The following is an 18,894-nucleotide window of genomic DNA, read 5'->3' as shown; positions in this document are numbered from 1 at the left end:
GCTTGTAATAATGTGAATATATTGAAACTGAGCTTTTAAACTTTGGGGGCTAAATTGGGAGCTTACGCAATGGTCCCAGGGGCCTGAGAGAATTCAAACCTACTTAGGGAGAAGTTTAGACTGGAGGAGAAGTTGACAGGGACCACATGCAGGAATTAAATCGAGTGTTCTTGGAATGCTGGATCTCATGCAAGGCTCTGCAGTATGCCCTCTTTTCACCCTGTCTGGTTGCCTCATGCCAGGAACAAGGGCAAGTTGAGGATAGAACATAGTAATGTCTACCATGGCCCAGAAAAAAGTAGCATGGCATGGGTCTAGAGGCTGCCCCACACAGATTTTGGGCCTGGCTTCCTTGGGGACACACGCCCATGGGTTATTTTTGGCTTATCTGCTCGATTCATATACTCAACATTCTATTCAGAGTGACAAGGACACAGTTACCAAAATACCAAGTAGCAGAGTACAGGCAAGGGTGACCCTTCTGGTCCAACTCAAATCTTGTTACTGCAAAATATGAGTTCTATATTGTGTCATGTCAGATGACATAGACTTATTTGATGGGAGTGATTTAGAAAACAAATCGTCACTTGATTTATTTATTCCTTGGCTTCGTTTTAACTTTTCTTGTTCTAAAATGTTTGGAGGGAATCTTAATAGTCAAATGGGTAATATGAAAACATAAAGTAGAAACTGAGATAAAAGAAAAAGAATATGGTTAGGAAAATAAATCTGAGGGCATTAGGGTGCCTTTTGGTCTATTCAAAGGGCCATTGATTTGGTTTAGAGCTAATGACATGCTAAAGCAAAGAGAGAAACACTAGTGGTTGTAAGATTTTATGTCCACACATTATTTTTTAAGTAGTTCAGGAGAAACCCTAATTTTTGTTTCTGACAATTTGTAGAGGTTTCTCCCATGAATAATAAAGAAGGTTCTCTGTGTGGTGTAGTAAAGGGACGTCATTCTGAACAACTCTCTTATTGGGGATACAACCATGCAATGGTGAGAGTCATTGTGTAAATAATGTCACATAACAATGGTGATGGCAATTAGAATAATTAGAAATTGCATTCCACTTTACATCTTAAAAATTAAAGTTTGTATGTAGAATCCAGTTAGATCTTACATCTCGTTAAATGAATATAATTAGTATTTTTATAATTTTCCATTCTAAGATATGAAGGGTTATTGAATAACTTATTCAAGGATTCATGGCCAAATAATAGTAAAAAGTGGAACTAGAACATATTGAATCTGACTCAGAATACCATGCTTTAAAAATTATAACATAATAAGAAATATCTAATATGTTTATAATGTATTAAGAAGTTGATCCATATAAATTTGTCTATACTTAGCCTTTTTTGGTCTATATAATTGACAACTTTATGTAGTTCAGCCATACATTTTCATATATAACTTCTGTATTAGGTTGGACCATGTGAAATTATTGTTTTTGTAGATCAAAAATTTTAATCAACCTAATAATTCCGTAAGTGTTGTGTGTAGGGAGGGTAGAAAGAAAGAGAGAATGAGAATAGATTAATGAAAATGCCCATTTGGGTGTTAATTGCTTAATGTTTCTTATAGATAATTTATTTGATAGGACAGACCCTCCCCTTGTTTTGGTACACTCTAGCCAGTGACAATTTCCTTCCTTTGCCTTATTCTTTCATGGTCATCCATATCCACTACAAGAAAAATAACAATACCCCAAATCTTCAAATCACTCATTAATAAGAGACAGTGTATACCTAGTAGGAAAATGAAGACGGTGCCCTGACCAATCAGGAGTGAGAAATACTGCGCTGAGAACCTCTTCCTTTCTCCCAGTGTTTACCATGTGGTTCTTTGCACTTTCATCTTCTGAGGAGGGTCTGAAGGAGTTGCAGACTGAGAATGGGATTCGAAGCAGTGCATTCAATACAATAAAATTCCCTACTGCCAAATATCGAATACCCAACGGAATTTATTACAATAGTATATGACCTGTATTTTCTAACCAGCTAAATCTTAACTTCTTGGGGAAAAATATAAATGCCCAAGGGAAAGCATAGTTCATAAATTCAGTTGCTTGTATCTAAAAACACAATTCTATGATTTTTTTTTTTTAAGTAATCTGATGTGGCTAGACCATGCCATGGTGAAATCACTTGCCAGAGACATTAAAAAGAAATAAAGCCAAGCCTCTCAGTCGAGTTTGCCTTGCGTTACAGATAATGCAGAGTATCAAAAACCTGCATCTTTATTGCTTTTGCTCTCACACTACTTCAAAAATGGCCAAACAGATGTTTTTTCAATTTTACATACAAACTTCACTTCCTGGCGGTAGCAGTGTGTGCCAAGTTCCAGCTCAGTGCAAGTTTTTATGGCTGAATTCTAAACCCCTGACAATAGGGGGTTATAATGAAATGCTGACAGACCCCTTAGCGCCAGCAAATGCAATGGCTCGATGCAAAGGAGGATATGTGCCCGGTGAGTTCCAGCTGCAGCCATGCAAGCCGATCAATCCTTATAAGAAGAAAAGTGTTTTTTCCTTAACTCCCCTTGTTCACATAGATTTCTAGACCTGACGTGTTTGTCTTTGCTTTGGCCTCTATCCATGGATAGCTATCCAGAGAAATTCTCAGTTAAGAGTATGCATGATCAGCTATCCTAAAATGGTGGATTCTGGTGTCCCAAATTTGGGTCACCCAACACCCCTGCAATGTCCACAGGGACCACTTCCCTGAAGCAGAATAACATCAAGAGAGTCCAAAATTTGGGAAAGAATCCATACGGGCAGAAACCCGTCCTCAGGGAATCCTAGTCTTAGTCATACACTATGCCTCTGGCTTCACTATTTTTTATTTTAAAAACAAATTTTGGGCAGGCCACAGTGGCTCAGCAGGCAGAGTTCTCACCTGCCATGTTGGAGACCCAGGTTCAGTCCCAGTGCCTGCCCATGCAAAAAATAAAAATAGAAACTAAAACTAACTAAATATATATTAATCCATTTTCTACTGTAAAGTATTAAATAATTATAGACAATTTAGAACATCTGAAAGTAATTAAAAATCATACTCTCATGATAGGAAACAATGTCTTTTAACATTTTTATCTATTTCTATTGTTTTTCTTCAGAAAAGCATAAAAACTCCCATTACAATAGAAACATTCCCACTGTAGACAATTTGAAAAGCACTTGTATGTAAAAAGAAGAAAAGAATATGACACCTCTTCATTTCTATACAGAGATAACCATGGTAGACTTTTAAAGTACAGCCTTCCGGTCACGGATAGAAACATTTTGAAAATTACAACATCTGCACTGATGCACAACTACAGAGATTGTGCTATAAGAGCAATGAAAGAGAGGTTGGAAGAAAAGTGACAGAATTATCAAAGTGATGGATATGAAGCTAGGCTCCATAAAGTCCCCCGACATGGAGGACAGATATTAGGAGCGACGTTTGCTCTGAGAAATTAACTATAATCAAAAAGTTTCCCCTATGAACTTTAGAGATTTTATTGTATTTTTGCATCAGAGAATTTTAGAAGCAGTAAAGTCCCAAATCAAGGCGTATTAGTGTCTTTCAGGAAAGGTATTGTGCTGATTGCTAAGGAATGTGTTATTTCTTAGAAATATTTATTTCAAAGAAATAGAGACTTTCTGTTTTTAAATTTTAAGAGATTTGTTGGTTTCTCCTAATTCAGAAGTGATACATGTTCATTGTAAAAGAAATCGAAAATATGGATAAGTAAAGGGGATAAATTTATGGGAACTCATAATCCTACCAGCCAGATTCAGTTAGAGGTTGGACCTTCCATCTAGACTTCTGCTGTGTGTATTTTTTAAAAAATGGGTTCCTATGTATATTTTATTATGTCATTTTCTTTTTTCACCTGAGTAAACGTGTCTTTCCATATCATTAAATATTCTTCTCCAACATTGGTTTTAATGCTTGTATAACATTCCATTGTATGGATTTGGAAAAATCTACCTATTGCTGGTCATTTAGGTTAATTCCCAATGTTTTATTATTGTTATTATAGAAACAGCATAAGAAGCATCCTTGGATCTGGTCTTTTTTTTTTTTTTTTTGGTTTCATTATTATCTCCTTGGGATTAATTTCTAGAAATTAAATTACTGGGTCAAAGGATATGCACATTTTAAAATACTTTGATATATATCGTTAAAGTCCCTCCAGAGAGGTTAATTGTCTTCACACAAAGGATGAGGATCTGTTTCCCTGTTCTGATAATTTATCTTAATATTTGTCAATTTGGTAAGAGGAAAATAGCATTGTGTTACTGTTTTAATTAGCATTTTATTATTAATAAGTTAGAATGTTTCAATATAGGTCTCTTGGCCATTTTCATTTCTCTTTTTGTGATTTTCCTTTTTATGTACTGTGCCCATGTTTCTGTTGGGATGTTCTTATTCCAATTAATTTATAAGAGCTTATTATCCATTAAGGATAATAGTAATATATCTAAATAGATATTGCAAAGATTTTTCCTAAGTTGTCATTTGCCTTTTTTGTGTGTTGCAGAAGTTTTTCACTATATAGTCAAGTCTCTGTCCTTTGAATTTCTATTCAGGCTTTGGAATTAGATTTTGAATACAAATTAGAGCTTTTCTACTTTTTTTCCACCACTTTTATAATTTAGTTTTTACTATTAACTCTTTAAATCTACTTACATTTATTTTGGTGTTTGGCATGAAGTGATCTAAATTTATTTTAGTCCCTAAATGGTTAATTTATTGTTCCCATGCATTTAATTTCCCCACTAACTTTATTAGGTATTCATTCTTATATATACTCAGGTCTGTTTCTGGACCCTATTATGTTCCGAGGATTTGTCTGCCTATTTTACACTAGTACACTAGGAAACACTGGCTTCAGGGTGCACAGGTGTTTCAGTGGTAGAATGCTCACCTTCCATGCAGGAGACCCGGATTCGATTCCCAGACCACGCACCCAAAAGGAAAGAAAGAAAGAAACAAACAAAACACTGATTTCACTTCTTTTTTCTAAGTCTTAATATCCAGTAAGATAAACCCCCTTACTGCTTAAAGAAAAGAAGAATTAACAAAGTTTTCTGGCTCTTACAGTGTTTTTGTGGTTGTTTGATGTGCCTGTGTGTGTTTTAATGTGTGAACACAGGGATTATTTTGTCAAAATACACAAATTTAAAAATCTGTTTAGGAATTTTATTTACAGTTGTAAAATTTTTAATTAATTTGGAAATTATTTGACATTTCAAAAAATTTTTGTAAAAATATTTTTCAGTGGGCTCCTCCCATCCGGCAGTATATTATAGCTTTGTGCTTACTTAACCCACCAAGAATTCGTTTAAGTCCCTTAGAAAAGTTTGAGGTGATTCCTCTTCCACTGAGAGGCAGCCATAATTGATTTAGTGCGCCCCACATTAGAATGGGACCTGATGTTACAAAGAAATAAATTTGTAGGGCGGTGCGACGGTGACTCAGTTGGCAGAATTCTCGCCTGCCACGTCGGAGACCTGGGTTTGATTCCCCCGTGCCTGCCCATGCAAAAATAAATAAATAAATAAATATACAAATATACATATATTTGTAAAAGTAAATCAGATGCTGACTGCATATGGAAATGAATGCGTGCATGTGTACATATGTGTCTACACTATAAAAACCCTTCTTTGTCATAGTGTGTGAGGGAAGGTTCGGATATTGCAGATATAGTTGGTGCCAGTGTGAATCATATAGTATAATAGATTGAATTGAGGATAGAATCAGAGCTCCTGAGTATCAGTTTTTCTTTGGCCCCTGATTCTGTGCCTCGGAGAAAGGGGAGAGCATTTTTAAAATATCTGTTTCATTCACATGGAAGCCAAGGCTAGAAGAGAGTTTGCTTGGAACAATAAATAAGACTCACTCCTGATGCTCAGCGCTGTATCTTATTATAATGAATTACTCTCAATTTCTTATTTATTTTTATCTTCAAGTATTCCATGTGATTCTTCCAGGACTCTGTCTCGCTTTCCAACTTTTTTCTTTGGATTCATTTTACTTGAGGAAAGACAGATACTTATATCTTACATATATATAAGCTTCCTTCTGCATAGCCCCTTAAATTAGGACTACCTAAGGATACCTAGTTTTAGATAAAGTTGTTTTGAAGCCTTTGGTTTGTTTTTCTGCTGTCAAAGCCTTCATACTAGAGGTGTGTTATGAGATTGCTGTCCTCACTCAATTGTGTGAACATTGCACAAAGCATATTTTTACAGGGAGAGAGGAATATAAAATATATATTAAAATATTTAAAAGTATATTTTTACAGGGAGAGAGGGAAAGTGGAGGTGGAGTCTGACGCAGGACGTCAGAACATATAGCTTTCAATGCACCTTGAACTTGGTCATAAGACCGTAAGTCACACTCATGTCCTCATTTTCCAAATTTACTTTGTGGGGTAACTGGTCCACTGAAAATATGAACCAGGAGTTAGCATGGTATCATGGGCTTTGGTATTAGGCTCCAACAATTCTTTTACCAAGTTCTGTGGCTTGGACAGTCCAGAATTCTGAGGATTACTTTATACCAAGTCCTTAAAACATGACCTTATGCTATAGGGTGCTATACCTAAGATTTTAAACCTTGTGAACTCTCATTTACCTCTTTCTTAGCAAGCTGAACATAGAAGATAAAATGATCTTCTTGTATGATGTAACTTGGTGGAATATCGGACATTGAGAGGTGGGGCACTTCATTGTGTAAATTGCCTTTATTTTTCTTGGAAATCACAACCCTTAGCTTTTGGCTTCCTTTAGGTCATTTCAATGTTAATGTTTTAATATAAGTGCTTTTTCTAAACATTACGTCAGAGGAGACTGACTTGCAGCTTTTATTTCCCAGGAGCTCAGAAAGTACAGGGAGAAGGAGGTAATCTTCTGAACGTTAATAAACTTTTACATTTAATGAGGAAGTGGCCCATGGAGATGGCATTCTCAGAGAAGATGTTGTCTCTATAGATCACTGCTCTGGAGACCTGGAGTCTCTAGGGAAGCACATAATTCCCAGGCAGGACTTTCTTTTTAGGATGAGAAGGAGTTTTCCATACTTGGGTGGCTTGATTTTTAAGGTGACTTGGTCCCTCGCTGTACCAGCTCCCTTGTGATGCCTTCTCTGCCTTCTCTGCCTTGCAGAAGAGAATTTTGCCCTCTCTATCGCCTTAGCATTGAATACCTTCCTCTAGTGGAATGGTTACCATATTATTTTTTATTTGTCTATTTGTCTCTTTTTATTTGTCATCCACCGATCAGGGGAGGACCTGTGTCACATTTCACTTTTGGAATCTGGTACAATGCCTGGAAATCAGTAACTTGTCAATAATTGTGTTTAGAATATTAGTACTGAAAGAAGAACCTAATTCCTAGGCAGGTCCTTTTCTAAAAGAGGATTGTGCATTCGCTTTCCAGTCATGTCATCAAGTCCCACCGTTGGATCTTCCAGCACGTCCTCCATCCTCCCATTTTCCTCTTCGGTTTTTCCTGCTGTTAAACAGAAGAGTGCCTTTGCTCCTGTCATCAGGCCCCAAGGCTCCCCTTCACCAGCCTGCTCCAGTGGCAATGGAAACGGATTCAGAGGTAAGCAAGGTACTGCTTTAGGAGTGAGCATGATGCATGTGCCCTAGGGCCACCAAAGTAAGAGTCAAAATCACATCATTTTCCAACTCTGGCCATCTACCTACAATAAGATACTTTAATGTTTTCATCATGTCACAGGAATGGGTTTATACAACTGGGCTAGTACTCCACCTAAAAGCAAGATGGGAGAAGAAAATCTGCAAACTCTGTAAGGTCATGGCATAAACTGTGGTAGAGCGATACATACAATGCAGGCATACCTCGACTCCCAGCACTGTTTTCCACCCCCCCAGCAGGTGCCTGGATCATCACAACTGATGCTACGTGATGATTACTGCTCACCTAATCTGCTTGCCATCTGCAGTGCATACACATTCCCATGACACAGATGGACAGCATCCATCAGGCACAACCAGCAAGTTGGGAGAATGCTGGTTAACTGTTAGTTGAATTGATGGCAGGTGCTACATCGGGGAAGGGATGGCAAAGAAAGGAAAAAACATACTGTCTTGAAGAACAAAAATTAATATTACCCGTCAAACCCAGTTTTGAGCAAAGTCCCAAAATATAATATGACATGACGTAATACAAACGTGATGAGTACATGAGAATTTAATCATCTCATGCTCACTCATGTGAACAGGAGGCAGCTAATGGGAGGCAAAAGAGCAAATTGGAAACTGCTGAGCACCATGGCTCATTGACAACCCACATTATTTTCAGGCTGCTCCACACGTCTTGATAAAAGCAAAGAGGGCAGAGTTTCGGCAGGCCCCTCGTGGGTCAAAGCCTCTGAGGTCTGAAGAGCTTTTGCGGGGAGCCTTGGATGAACTGTGCTGCCCCTGCAGCAACATCTACCTTGTGGGTTTACAGTAGTCTATGAGTTTCTAATAGTTTTGAAAAATGAGGGCACATTTGCCAGTGACTGGGCAGAGCTCTGGAAGTTATGTTAGATTCCTGTCCATCCTGCATCTCCTCAAAGGCAAGTGACTTGACAGAGAGATGATCAAAACTGGAACCAAAAACCCAGCTCCCAGAGGAGTGAAGTCACTGAAATCCTTTCCCTTCTTGCCAGACAAAGCAGGCTTGGTCTGCATGCCACCCAGCATCTGGGTAGTTGGAAACATCTGTACAATTGATGGAAAGTTTTTCGTTGTTTTGTTTTCATCCAGATGTCTGAACCATAGAGAAACAGGCTTAGCCTGTAGCAAAGTGTCTCCACCTGTCCTGCCTCCTGTCAAACACCCAGCAGTTTCCTTCCCATTGTTAGGGGATGTGTTCAGAACTTTTTCTATCGTGGCTTCATCTGTAGACTGGGAAATGAAAACAATTGCTAAAGATCCTCTGCATCTTCCTCTCTCCGATGACCCCTTCAGTAAATGATGTTTCCCCCTCTCCAAGGTCTTTGGTTTTTATTCATGTACCTTAAACCAAGTGGGAGCTAAACAGGACTCAGGAAAATGCAGAGTGTAGGGCACAGCAAAACTCAATGAGGAGTGCAGGGAGACATGCAGGAAGGGTATGGCCCTATTGTCACTCCTGCAAATATTTTTAGTTTTACTTTAAGGAAAATAAGTGTCACTTGACCTCTACCCCTCCCCCAGCCCCTCTCACACTTACACTGAGTTTGGGAAACTACAACTGATTGCCTCTGAACTTCTGCATCTCAGCCATGGGGCCTGCTGCTTCTGGGCCCTCAGAGATGCCAGGACCAAGTTGTCCCCTGGCTCTCATGGAGTGTAATCCTCACCCTGCCTCTTGCTGAGTACTCAAGTTTCCCTGGGTGTCCTCGCTGTCAGGTTTGAGTCAGCCCACAGAGCTGAAAGGGAGTCTCGTGTAGTCTTAATGAGGGGTACCAGCAGCAGCAAAACCCTGGGGGAGGTATACGAACCTTCAGTCACCACCCGTCGGGGTGCTTGGGCTGAGGGAGGTGGGTGAGCCGCACAGTCTGGATTGTGTCTGTAGGAAGGATGATTAAGTTAGTGACATGTAAGCACCAGCTTTAGGTTCTAGGGTCATTACCAGATGATATCCCTGTGATGTCCCAAACCTCTCTTGGATCCTGAAATTATCTCCGAATTGTAGAAGAATTACATTCCTTGATGATTTGAACTTTTAAAAGGAGAAGAAGAATAACCTGTCAATTTAGAGTTATTTGCTAAAAGAACTTTTGCAAACATATTTGCAAAGAACTATGAAACTATGAAGTGATATGTGAAGAAATAAAAGAATATTCTGAGGAGAACCACAAAGATGATTAATGATTGCCAGAGCCCTAGACTTGATCTTACCAGACATATCTTAGAGTTTTCATTCAGCTCCTCCCAGGCTATGCAAATCTGTGCAAGTCATTCTCATCTTAGAGCCTCAATTTCCTAGTTCCTTAAATAGGAAAATGAGAGTTGCCTCCAAAGATTGTTGTGAATTAATTTGTATCAAGCATCAAGAAAGGTAAAGGATTAAGCATATGAAACTTCATAGTGTTTTATACAGCCTGGCCAAGGAGGTCAGGTGTGACAAAGGGTGCGTTGCAGAGGCCCTGCTCTGTTCTTAGGTCTCTAGTTTGGGTGGCAGAAACCAGGGGAATGGAAGCTCAATGCCCCATAGATGCAAACACAGAGAAACCTATGCCAGCATTCACTGCACTATCCACAATCACTGAAGGAATCCTGGGATGGCAGGAGCTGATAAGCAAAAGCTCCATCTCCTTAGAGAAAGAAAGAGAATATGTGAACTGAGCCTTGGGTAGTTAGTGGCTGGAGGAGAGACCCTTCTCTAGATTTATTGTAAGATAAGCTTCTCTTGCTCATCTGCAAAGAGGATGTACAGCAAATACTCTCAAAGATTTGCTAACAGTTTTAGAGCATGAAGTATGAAGGAACTGAACTGAAGACTTTACTTGTATTATTTTGTTAAAGCCTCTCACATGACCCTTAGGGGATGGCCATGCCATTATCACCAGTTTTTAAAAAAATATTTTTATTGAGAAATCTTCACACATATGCATTCCATACATGGTATACAATCAATGGCTCACGATATCATCACACAGTTGTGTATTCCTCATCATGATCATTTTTTAGAACAGTTGCATCACTCCAGAAAAAGGAAAAAAAGATAAAACTCATACATACCATCTCCCTTACCCTTCCCTCTCACTGACCACTAATATTTCCATCTACCCAATTTATTTTACCCTTTCCCCCATTATTCATTTTTTTTTATCCATATCTTTTTCCCTCATCTCTCCATATCCTCATCACGAGTTTTTGTTAAGTAGCTTGCCCAAGGCCACCCAGTAAGTGATAGATGACCTGAACCCAGATGCTTTTTACTCCAGAGCCTATGCAGTCAGCTGCAGCCGCTTCTCTCTCCTGGCACAGTAATAATGCGATTTCTCTCCTCACTCAGAACACGTACCTACTTCCACCTGGACCAAAGAGCAAGTATTGCTTTCCTATGAAATGCTAAAGGTGAAAAGCAACAGGGCAAAGTGCAGTGTAGCAGACCTCTTCCACCCATGAAAAATGCTTACTTTTTCTGCTTTCTCCCTGCGGCTCTGGTTTCTACCACCAAAGCGTCAAGGTGGCCATCCAGCAGAGTCCAGCCCACCCAGAGCTCAGTGTGGGACAAGGAAGAAGAAAAATATGTGCAAATCTGTTTTCTGACATAGTGGCTCTTGTTCTTTCAGCAGCTCTGCCCTTTGAATAAGCTCCTTAGTAAGTTTCTGAGGACTCAGAAAAAGAACGGGCTAAGGAGCTTTAAATGTAGTTGATGAGTTAAAGTTGAAGACCCAAGTCTGGATTCTACTGCCAGAGTTTTATACATACAGCATTCGTTGTCCCATCTTGTACCTCATTTATCAGGCATTTACAGTTGATGAGTGCAGATTGTCAAGGTAATAGTAAACACCTACATGCCTGATTCCTTTTCCAGTTCCCTCCAGGAAAAATAAAATAAAATAAAATTCTAAAAACTCCTATACTCTAGGATAATTACTGGGGTTGCTATATCTCCAAATCATCAGGGAATGTCCAGAATTGAACCACCTTTATTGAAAAGTTACATCAATTCAATATATAGTAATACAGGCAAAAATAATTAAGGCTTTGCTAGCTGTGTAAGACCTTAATCCGGATCTCACAAACATTCAATAAAGCCTGTATGGGCAGGGAAATAGACGGCTGGCAATTTTGCCCGAGAGGACTAGCCCAAGAGGCAGGAGAAAGAGGCAGGGCTGGGGTGGAGGGAGTAGGGGAGAAAGAGAGAGTGAGAGGATTAGGGAAAGCAGGAGGACTTTTGGCCATTTGCTTGTAAGCTCAAGTAAGTACCACTCAGCAAAATGTTTCTATGACATTTGATAAGCCCCTTATGAGATGTAGACATTAAAACTCAAAGAATCAAAATCTAGATGTGGCTTTCTTTTTTTATGTAAGGACAGGATGCTGTCAATTCCTAGGGATATTAAAATTCCATTTGGTTCATCATCCAAAAGCTGAGGCCAGAAGAATGTGTTTTGCTGTGTGATTTTTCCACATTGTGCTGATGCTGCTTTATTTTTGGCATCAAGGGGGGAGGGAGCCTTGGAAGTGGCTCCACAGAGACAGGCCTTTTCCACATCTTCCCAAATAGATGGAGGGCCCCTGCACATGGACAGGGGGTGAGGAGTCGGGATTGGGATGACTCCCAAATTAGGAACGAAACTAAATCGTCTATTCCAAAGGATCAGCATTCATTAAGGAATGCACATGACATATCAGCAGGGAGCACCAAAGGAAGTTGTGTTAGTTAAAAAAAAAAAAAGCTAATCAAGTTTAGGCTAGAATAGATGGTAAAGGATGAACAGAAAGTTTGGTTTGTTGTGAATGATGCCTAATAACTCAGGCTCAGCAACTGGGGTTAGTTTTCCTATTCCAACTAAGTGATTTGGAGTGATATCAGCTGGAAACTATTTTAGTCTAATAATAAAAAACCTATCACATGTATTACAACTTCATTTACATATTTACATCTATTATCTCATTTGTCGCACATGTGAATATAAAACAAAACACTCAGTTTCCCAAGCAAAACTTCTCCAACAAGCCTTGGAAGTACAAATCACAGCGATTAAATATAGCAGCAGTGCTTCTAATCGGCTGCCTGCTAGACCAACCCCGGAGAAATCGGCTCACGTGCCAGCTGTGGTCACCAGTTCCCTGGAAGGTGTCAGTTTTCGTCACCCTCATCCCCTGCTCCTCTCTGTGTTACATCCTTGACCTTGAACCCTCTCCAAGTCTCATTCTTCTGCCCCTCTTTCCTTGCAGCCATGACCGGCCTCGTTGTACCCCCAATGTGAAGAAGAGGAAGCACTGCTTTCTTATCGCACAAAACTACTTACGCTGACGGACCAATAATAAGGAAAGCACTATGAGCTCTTTTGGAGAGTCCTGCCCCCAAATGAACATAATGGACAAATTTGGGTATGTGAGGAGCCTGCATCTTACTTGGTCTTGCATTTCTCCTGTAGCTGTGACGGTGGCTACACAAACTGACCCTCTTGTGGACAAAGACAAAAGATGTCATTGACATGGTCAGTGCTGAGAGCAGAAATGCAATTCTTTGTTATGGACGTTACGAAAACCACCTTCCTATGTTTGTAAAATATTTAAGAAAAAATTGGCAAACAATTCATGCTTAATATTTTGGATACTATTTGTTTTTCTTTGTAGGAAAAAAAAAAGTTGAAAGTTTCTATTTTCTATGAAGCCTTTCAGATACCAATTTAGTTTATGCAGAAAAAAATTGAACAAAACAGGGTACCAGCATGGAAGAATTTCTTAAAACAAAACCCGAATTGAATGATGAAATGTTGTTGTATGTGTGTTTGCTTATAGTTTAATCTCTTAAAAAAGAAAAAACAAAAAAAGGGAAAAAATTTAAAATGTTTTACAATTATTTAAATAAACGTGTAACTTATTGTAAGTAGAGGTAGAATTAAGACCTTTTTTGGAAGAGGGGGAAATTTCTCTTCCTGATGTAAAATGAAAATGATGCAAACATGTAGTAACAAGTTTAAAAGGTGTGTGATTATTATTGCAGTTATGAACTAGACTCTTATCCCCCACCCAACATCCCCCTCTTTTTCCATCGTTTTTTGAGCCATGGGCAAGAGCACGTAACTTATCCACATTCCTGCAGAAAAACCCAAAACAGAAACAAAGTTTCCAGTACCTGCACATATACAAATACTCAAACCCATCGATTCATTCCCAGCTCCATCTATTTTCAAAACAGTCTCTACATCTCCCTTTTGGAATTCACTTTATGTGAATATTTTTAAAAAAAATACATATTAGTTCAGCGTTCTCCTCTGGGCAATGCAGAGAATTCCCGTGTTTTAGTGTGTCCCAGGCTTTGAGCATGCCAGGGAAAGAAGTGTCTCACCGTAAAGAAGAGCCACATGACTTCCTTGACCATGGGGGCCCTTTTGAATTTTTCCTCCCCAGAGCCACCCACTCCATCCCCTTTAGTTGCCTGCTATAGCACAGAGGTGCGAGTCCCACTGAGCTCCAGAAAGGGGGCTTTAAAAATATGGCTTATTTTTCTCGGACTTGGAGAGTCAATCTTAGAACTTCCAAGTCCTTACCTCTCTCTGCAAAGTTTTCTTTTCATGGCATTAAACCCTCTTTAAAAATGTATCCCACTTAACACTCTTTCTAGACAAGAATGGGATGAGGTGTGGAGATGGAAAGAGGAATGTTAAAGTCCTTAAGTCATTCTCCTAGTGTCCCCAAAAATGGACATCTAGATTCTTGGCAGATTCAGAGATTAGGGGAACCTGTGTTCTAAACAGTGCAGTTACCCAGCCCTCTGAGGAGCTCCCTATAGCCCTGTCATTAGTTTCTAGGGCCAGTAACCTTGCAGTAGCTGCCAACAGTAGCTGATTCTTCAGGAGGCATGCTTAAGAGCGTGTGTAATCCTGGAGATGTACCCAGACTTATTTGGACTCTAATAAGGATGGCTTTTTTTTCTCCAGGCCAGGGTTCTCCTGTTGGCTTGTTGGCACCACAGTATACACTCTACACAGACTTCAGTTTGGGGTTCTTGGGTGGGGTCCTAACATTAGAAACCGATGCAGCTCTCATGGAAAAACTATGTAAGTGCATCTGAGCCAATTTTAGATGATTTCATACATTCTGCATCCCTTCCCTTTTCCCCCTTGATACGTCCCCACACCTATCCAACCCCCCCAACTGTCTTATTTGCCTTTAATCCATTCTGGAATTACCCGATATGACCCAAATATTGTTTCTATGCACAAGAGAATTCAAGGTTTTGAAAACCTGGCATGCTTGTAACTACTGCTGACAGTCCCTCACAGCCAGGGTTGGAAGCGCCAAAATACACAGAAACACATGAGAGAAAGTTCCCCAGTGAAAAAATCTTACGGGAGGAAAGAGTGTATGGAATACAAACATTATCATCCAAAAATGAAGGCAGAACAAAATTAAACATGTTTAGACCTGGATTCGAGCCAATCCAACATAAGGAAAAAAAAATTTTTTTTTTAAGTAGCATTGCTTTTAGAATCTGTGAATTTTGCTCTTGCATGAAGATGAGTGCAGTACTGTCTTCAAAATGATTGTAGAATTTGTTGGTAGCTTTACACCGAAAAATGTGTAACTAAATACCAGACATCCTTGACCATTCAGCTAGAACCTTGGCAGCAACAGATCTATTTAATTGTACAAATGTGTGTAAGGATTATTTTTAGTGTAATAATAAATTAAAAACAAAGCTACTCTGTCCTCTTTAGTCATTGCTGTTGAATCCTCCTGGTCCCAGGTTATTTTTGTGCCACTTGGAATATAAGTATTTCTATAGGTAACTACAAATTCTATCCTTTGTAAGAGGAACTGTGTAAGATTTTTCATTTAAAGGGACAATTTACTTCATTATTTATCTCATTTTTTTTGTTATAGCATCATAATTCTTCCCAGTTTTTCTTTGCACATTTCAATATGCATGGTTTAAAAACCATTATCTTCTCTACCTTTTGTACAGTAAGGTCTCATTTTCAAGCTGTATAGTTTCATTTTATTATTTTGCTTTGTCAGTTATATACAGTATAAAGTTGCTATGCACAGAGCTTTTTGTAAAGACAGCTTTTTTGTTTACTGTTTTTAATGGTCTTACTTATGAAAGAATATCTTGTTTGTAAAATGAATATGTCTACTTCAGTTTTAAACTTTAAATTAACCTAACAAAAAATAAAATTTTTGTACTGTAAAAATGATTGGAATTTGGCTCTTTTTTTTTTTTTTTTTTGAAGTGGAAGATATTTAGTTTGGGATTTGTTCTTCTTAAATTGGGGGAATTTTCTCATAATTTCTCATCCCTGAGCTCTGGTTGAGGAAATCTTACTACAGCTTTTGCTTACACGGGAAGTGTACTGAGAAACTCATTTGAAGGAGAGAATATGTAAGATTTTTAGGTCATTTCTCCATATGTGTTTATCTATACACCCACCTAGTTATATTTCTTCATAAGATAATCAAAAGGTCCTATGTTACTGTGCTGGAGTTTGACTGTACGGAATCCTTGAGGTAGGTGGGCAGTGTGCTTACATTTGAAGCTGCCTGTTGAACAGAGATTATAACTCGATGCATCAGACACTGAGCATAGAATTGGAGGGTGGGGACACAAAGACTTGGTGCCTATCCTTAAATCATAGAAAGGGATACAAGACACGTGCCCATGGAAAGAAAGAATACATAGAAGACAGCTCAAATAGGAAGACAGAAGACCTGCAGAATTTCAGAGGAGACAGAGATGAAGAGGGTTGAAGCGATCGGATAAGACTTATGGAGGAAGTGGGGCTGTTCGGGGCCTCAAAAGAACAGGTGGTTACTGAGAGGTAGGGAGAAATCCAGATGAGAAGGACAGAATGAACAAAGACATGTAAAGAGAAATTCACAAAGCCCATCGAGGGGAAGGTGGGACCAAAAGTGTTTCTCAGAGTATTCACAAGTATTACTTGTTAACAGAATTTACTCATTTCTCTATGGGATACAGACCTATTCAATATACACAAGTTGTTGCTTTCCTTACACAAGTGTGGGCAAGATGCTATATCTAAACACTAAACTACGAAAAACACTCTATTTTTTTATTTCTAGACTAGATTTCTGCCTGGAATGCCATTCCCCCTGATCTTTGTATGATTGGTGCCTTCTCTTAAATATCATGACCCCCAACTGTAGACATTTCCCAGTTATTCTCTTTAAATGAGCTCTGTGTCCTTGGAATAATTTTTATTCATTTGCTTGGATTTTTTTTTTTTAATTAGCTGTCTGCCTTCACACTAGATTGAAGGCTCCATGCAAACAGGGACCAAATCTGCCTCAACATTGTAGGCGGAACCCTGAGTCGTGAGCCTGAGGTGCTCAACAAATACTTGTTGAATGAGTGAATGAGCAGACTAAATTCTGATCTCTAGAGGCAGCTCTTCATAGTTATGTGGGAGAGGTAGCTGATCTGCCACAAATTATAGGAAATAGCATCAGTTTGAGAATTTATTCCTTAGGGACCGTCTTGTTAGTCAACTCATTAAAAATATATATGACGTGTCTATACTATAACAGGTCTGTTTTTTAACAAACATAGGAAACTCAAAATGGGAGGGAAAATGAGGAATAAGAGAACTCCAGCTGGCAGCCTGTAGGGCATGTTGCTGTGCCCCTGCACCCCAGAACTTATCCCAAGTAGATTCTTATGATATGCAGATATATCCTAGAGCCAGAATCTTGGCCTTTTAGGGGAATGTACATTCCATTCCTAGTCCAGATATGACAATTCGTTGAACACACACTCAAACTTCAAAAAAGCTTATGGTATATTCATCAAACTGCAAAATGTTCAGAATGGCTGTGGAGCACTGAGTATGAGAGAGGCATGAGAATTGAGGCTTTAGGAGTTGGGGAGGGACTAGGTCCCAAAGGACATCGTTCATCATGCTGAAGAATTTAGATTTCATTGTGTAGAAACTACATTGTAAGCAATGGAAGGTTATGAAAGGAATTGAAGTCAAGGAATGAGACGATTGACTTTACTTTTTAGAAAGACCACAATGATATAGTTTAGATTACGGATTGGAGAGGGTGGATCATTGTTCTAGTTTGCTGGCTGCTGGAATGCAACACACCCGAGATGGATTGGCGTTTAATAAAAGGGGATTTATTTCATTCGTTCTTCAGAGGAAAGGCAGCTAACTTCCATCTGAGATTCTTTCTTACATGGGAAGGCACAGGGTGATCTCTGCTGGCCTTCTCTCCAGGCCTCTGGGTTCCAACAACTTTCCCTGAGGTGATTCCTTTCTGTACCTCCAAAGGCCTGGGCTGAGCTGCGAGTGCTGAGATGAGGTATGCTGAGCTGCTTGGGCTGTGCTACATTGTGCTCTCTCATTTAAGCACCAGCCAATTAAATCAAACATCATTCATCGCAGCAGGCGCACCTCCTTGCCAACTGCAGATGTAATCAGGAACAGATGAGGTTCACATGCCATTGGCTCATGTCCACAGCAGCAGAACTAGGCATCTTCACCTGGCCAAGTTGACAACTGAATGTGACTACCACAATCATGGAAACCAATTAGGCAGGGCCAAAAGACCATGCCCGTGTGCTGGACCATGGTTTATGTTTGACATTTATTCTAATGGGTGAGTGCCTCTTTTGTTAAATGCTAGTTTGTTAAATTATTCCTGCAATTAAGAGACTTTGCAATAATCCAGGTAAGAATGATTCATACCTGAATTAAGGCAATGGCTATGGTGAAGGAGAGTAGAGGAAAGATTTGAAAGAATTCTTTACAGTTTGAGGGGAATTGCAGAATAGTAGATGAGAGAATGAGGGAGATAGGGCAAATAAGATAATGGCCAGTTTTCTAGTTAGATTATGTGGTTTTCTGATATAATTATGAGAAGTAGCGTTTACAGAGGAGAAGATGTGGGGATTGAAAAGAGATAATGATTTCCATTTAGGGCACATCTTCTACCTTTTTCCTTTTCTTTCTTAATTGGATAAAAAATTGTTTTCCAATAGCTTATTCAAGAAGGGCTCAGAAGAATTATACCCTTTGGTTTATGAATGTCAGAAAATGATTTCTTTAAGGATTTCATAGGAGGTTTTACTTAGCTATCTTCTAGTGTTTAAAGTTGTGACTTTCCTTTTCATTTCATTTCATTTTTTTTCTCCTTACGTGTAGAGTTATCCTATAATTTATTGTCTAAATCATGAAACTTTTGAG

The 18,894-nt window shown here is 39.0% G+C and overlaps 1 protein-coding gene across 1 annotated transcript in view; it reads left to right on the top strand.

Annotated features, from left to right (window-relative positions):
• Positions 1-15,870, top strand: part of EBF2 (EBF transcription factor 2) — a 190,235-nt gene extending 174,365 nt beyond the window's left edge. Inside the window, exons 15-16 of the mRNA XM_077152833.1 lie at positions 7,440-7,607; positions 12,914-15,870. Of these exons, the coding sequence (XP_077008948.1) occupies positions 7,440-7,607; positions 12,914-12,945 (200 nt within the window). The 3' untranslated portion in view covers positions 12,946-15,870. The remainder of the gene's footprint in view (positions 1-7,439; positions 7,608-12,913) is intronic.
• Positions 15,871-18,894: the final 3,024 nt, after the last annotated feature.

This window comes from Tamandua tetradactyla, chromosome 3, assembly GCF_023851605.1.
Source record: "Tamandua tetradactyla isolate mTamTet1 chromosome 3, mTamTet1.pri, whole genome shotgun sequence".
NCBI lineage: Eukaryota > Metazoa > Chordata > Mammalia > Pilosa > Myrmecophagidae > Tamandua > Tamandua tetradactyla.
This window is presented reverse-complemented; position numbering and strand designations above follow the sequence as displayed.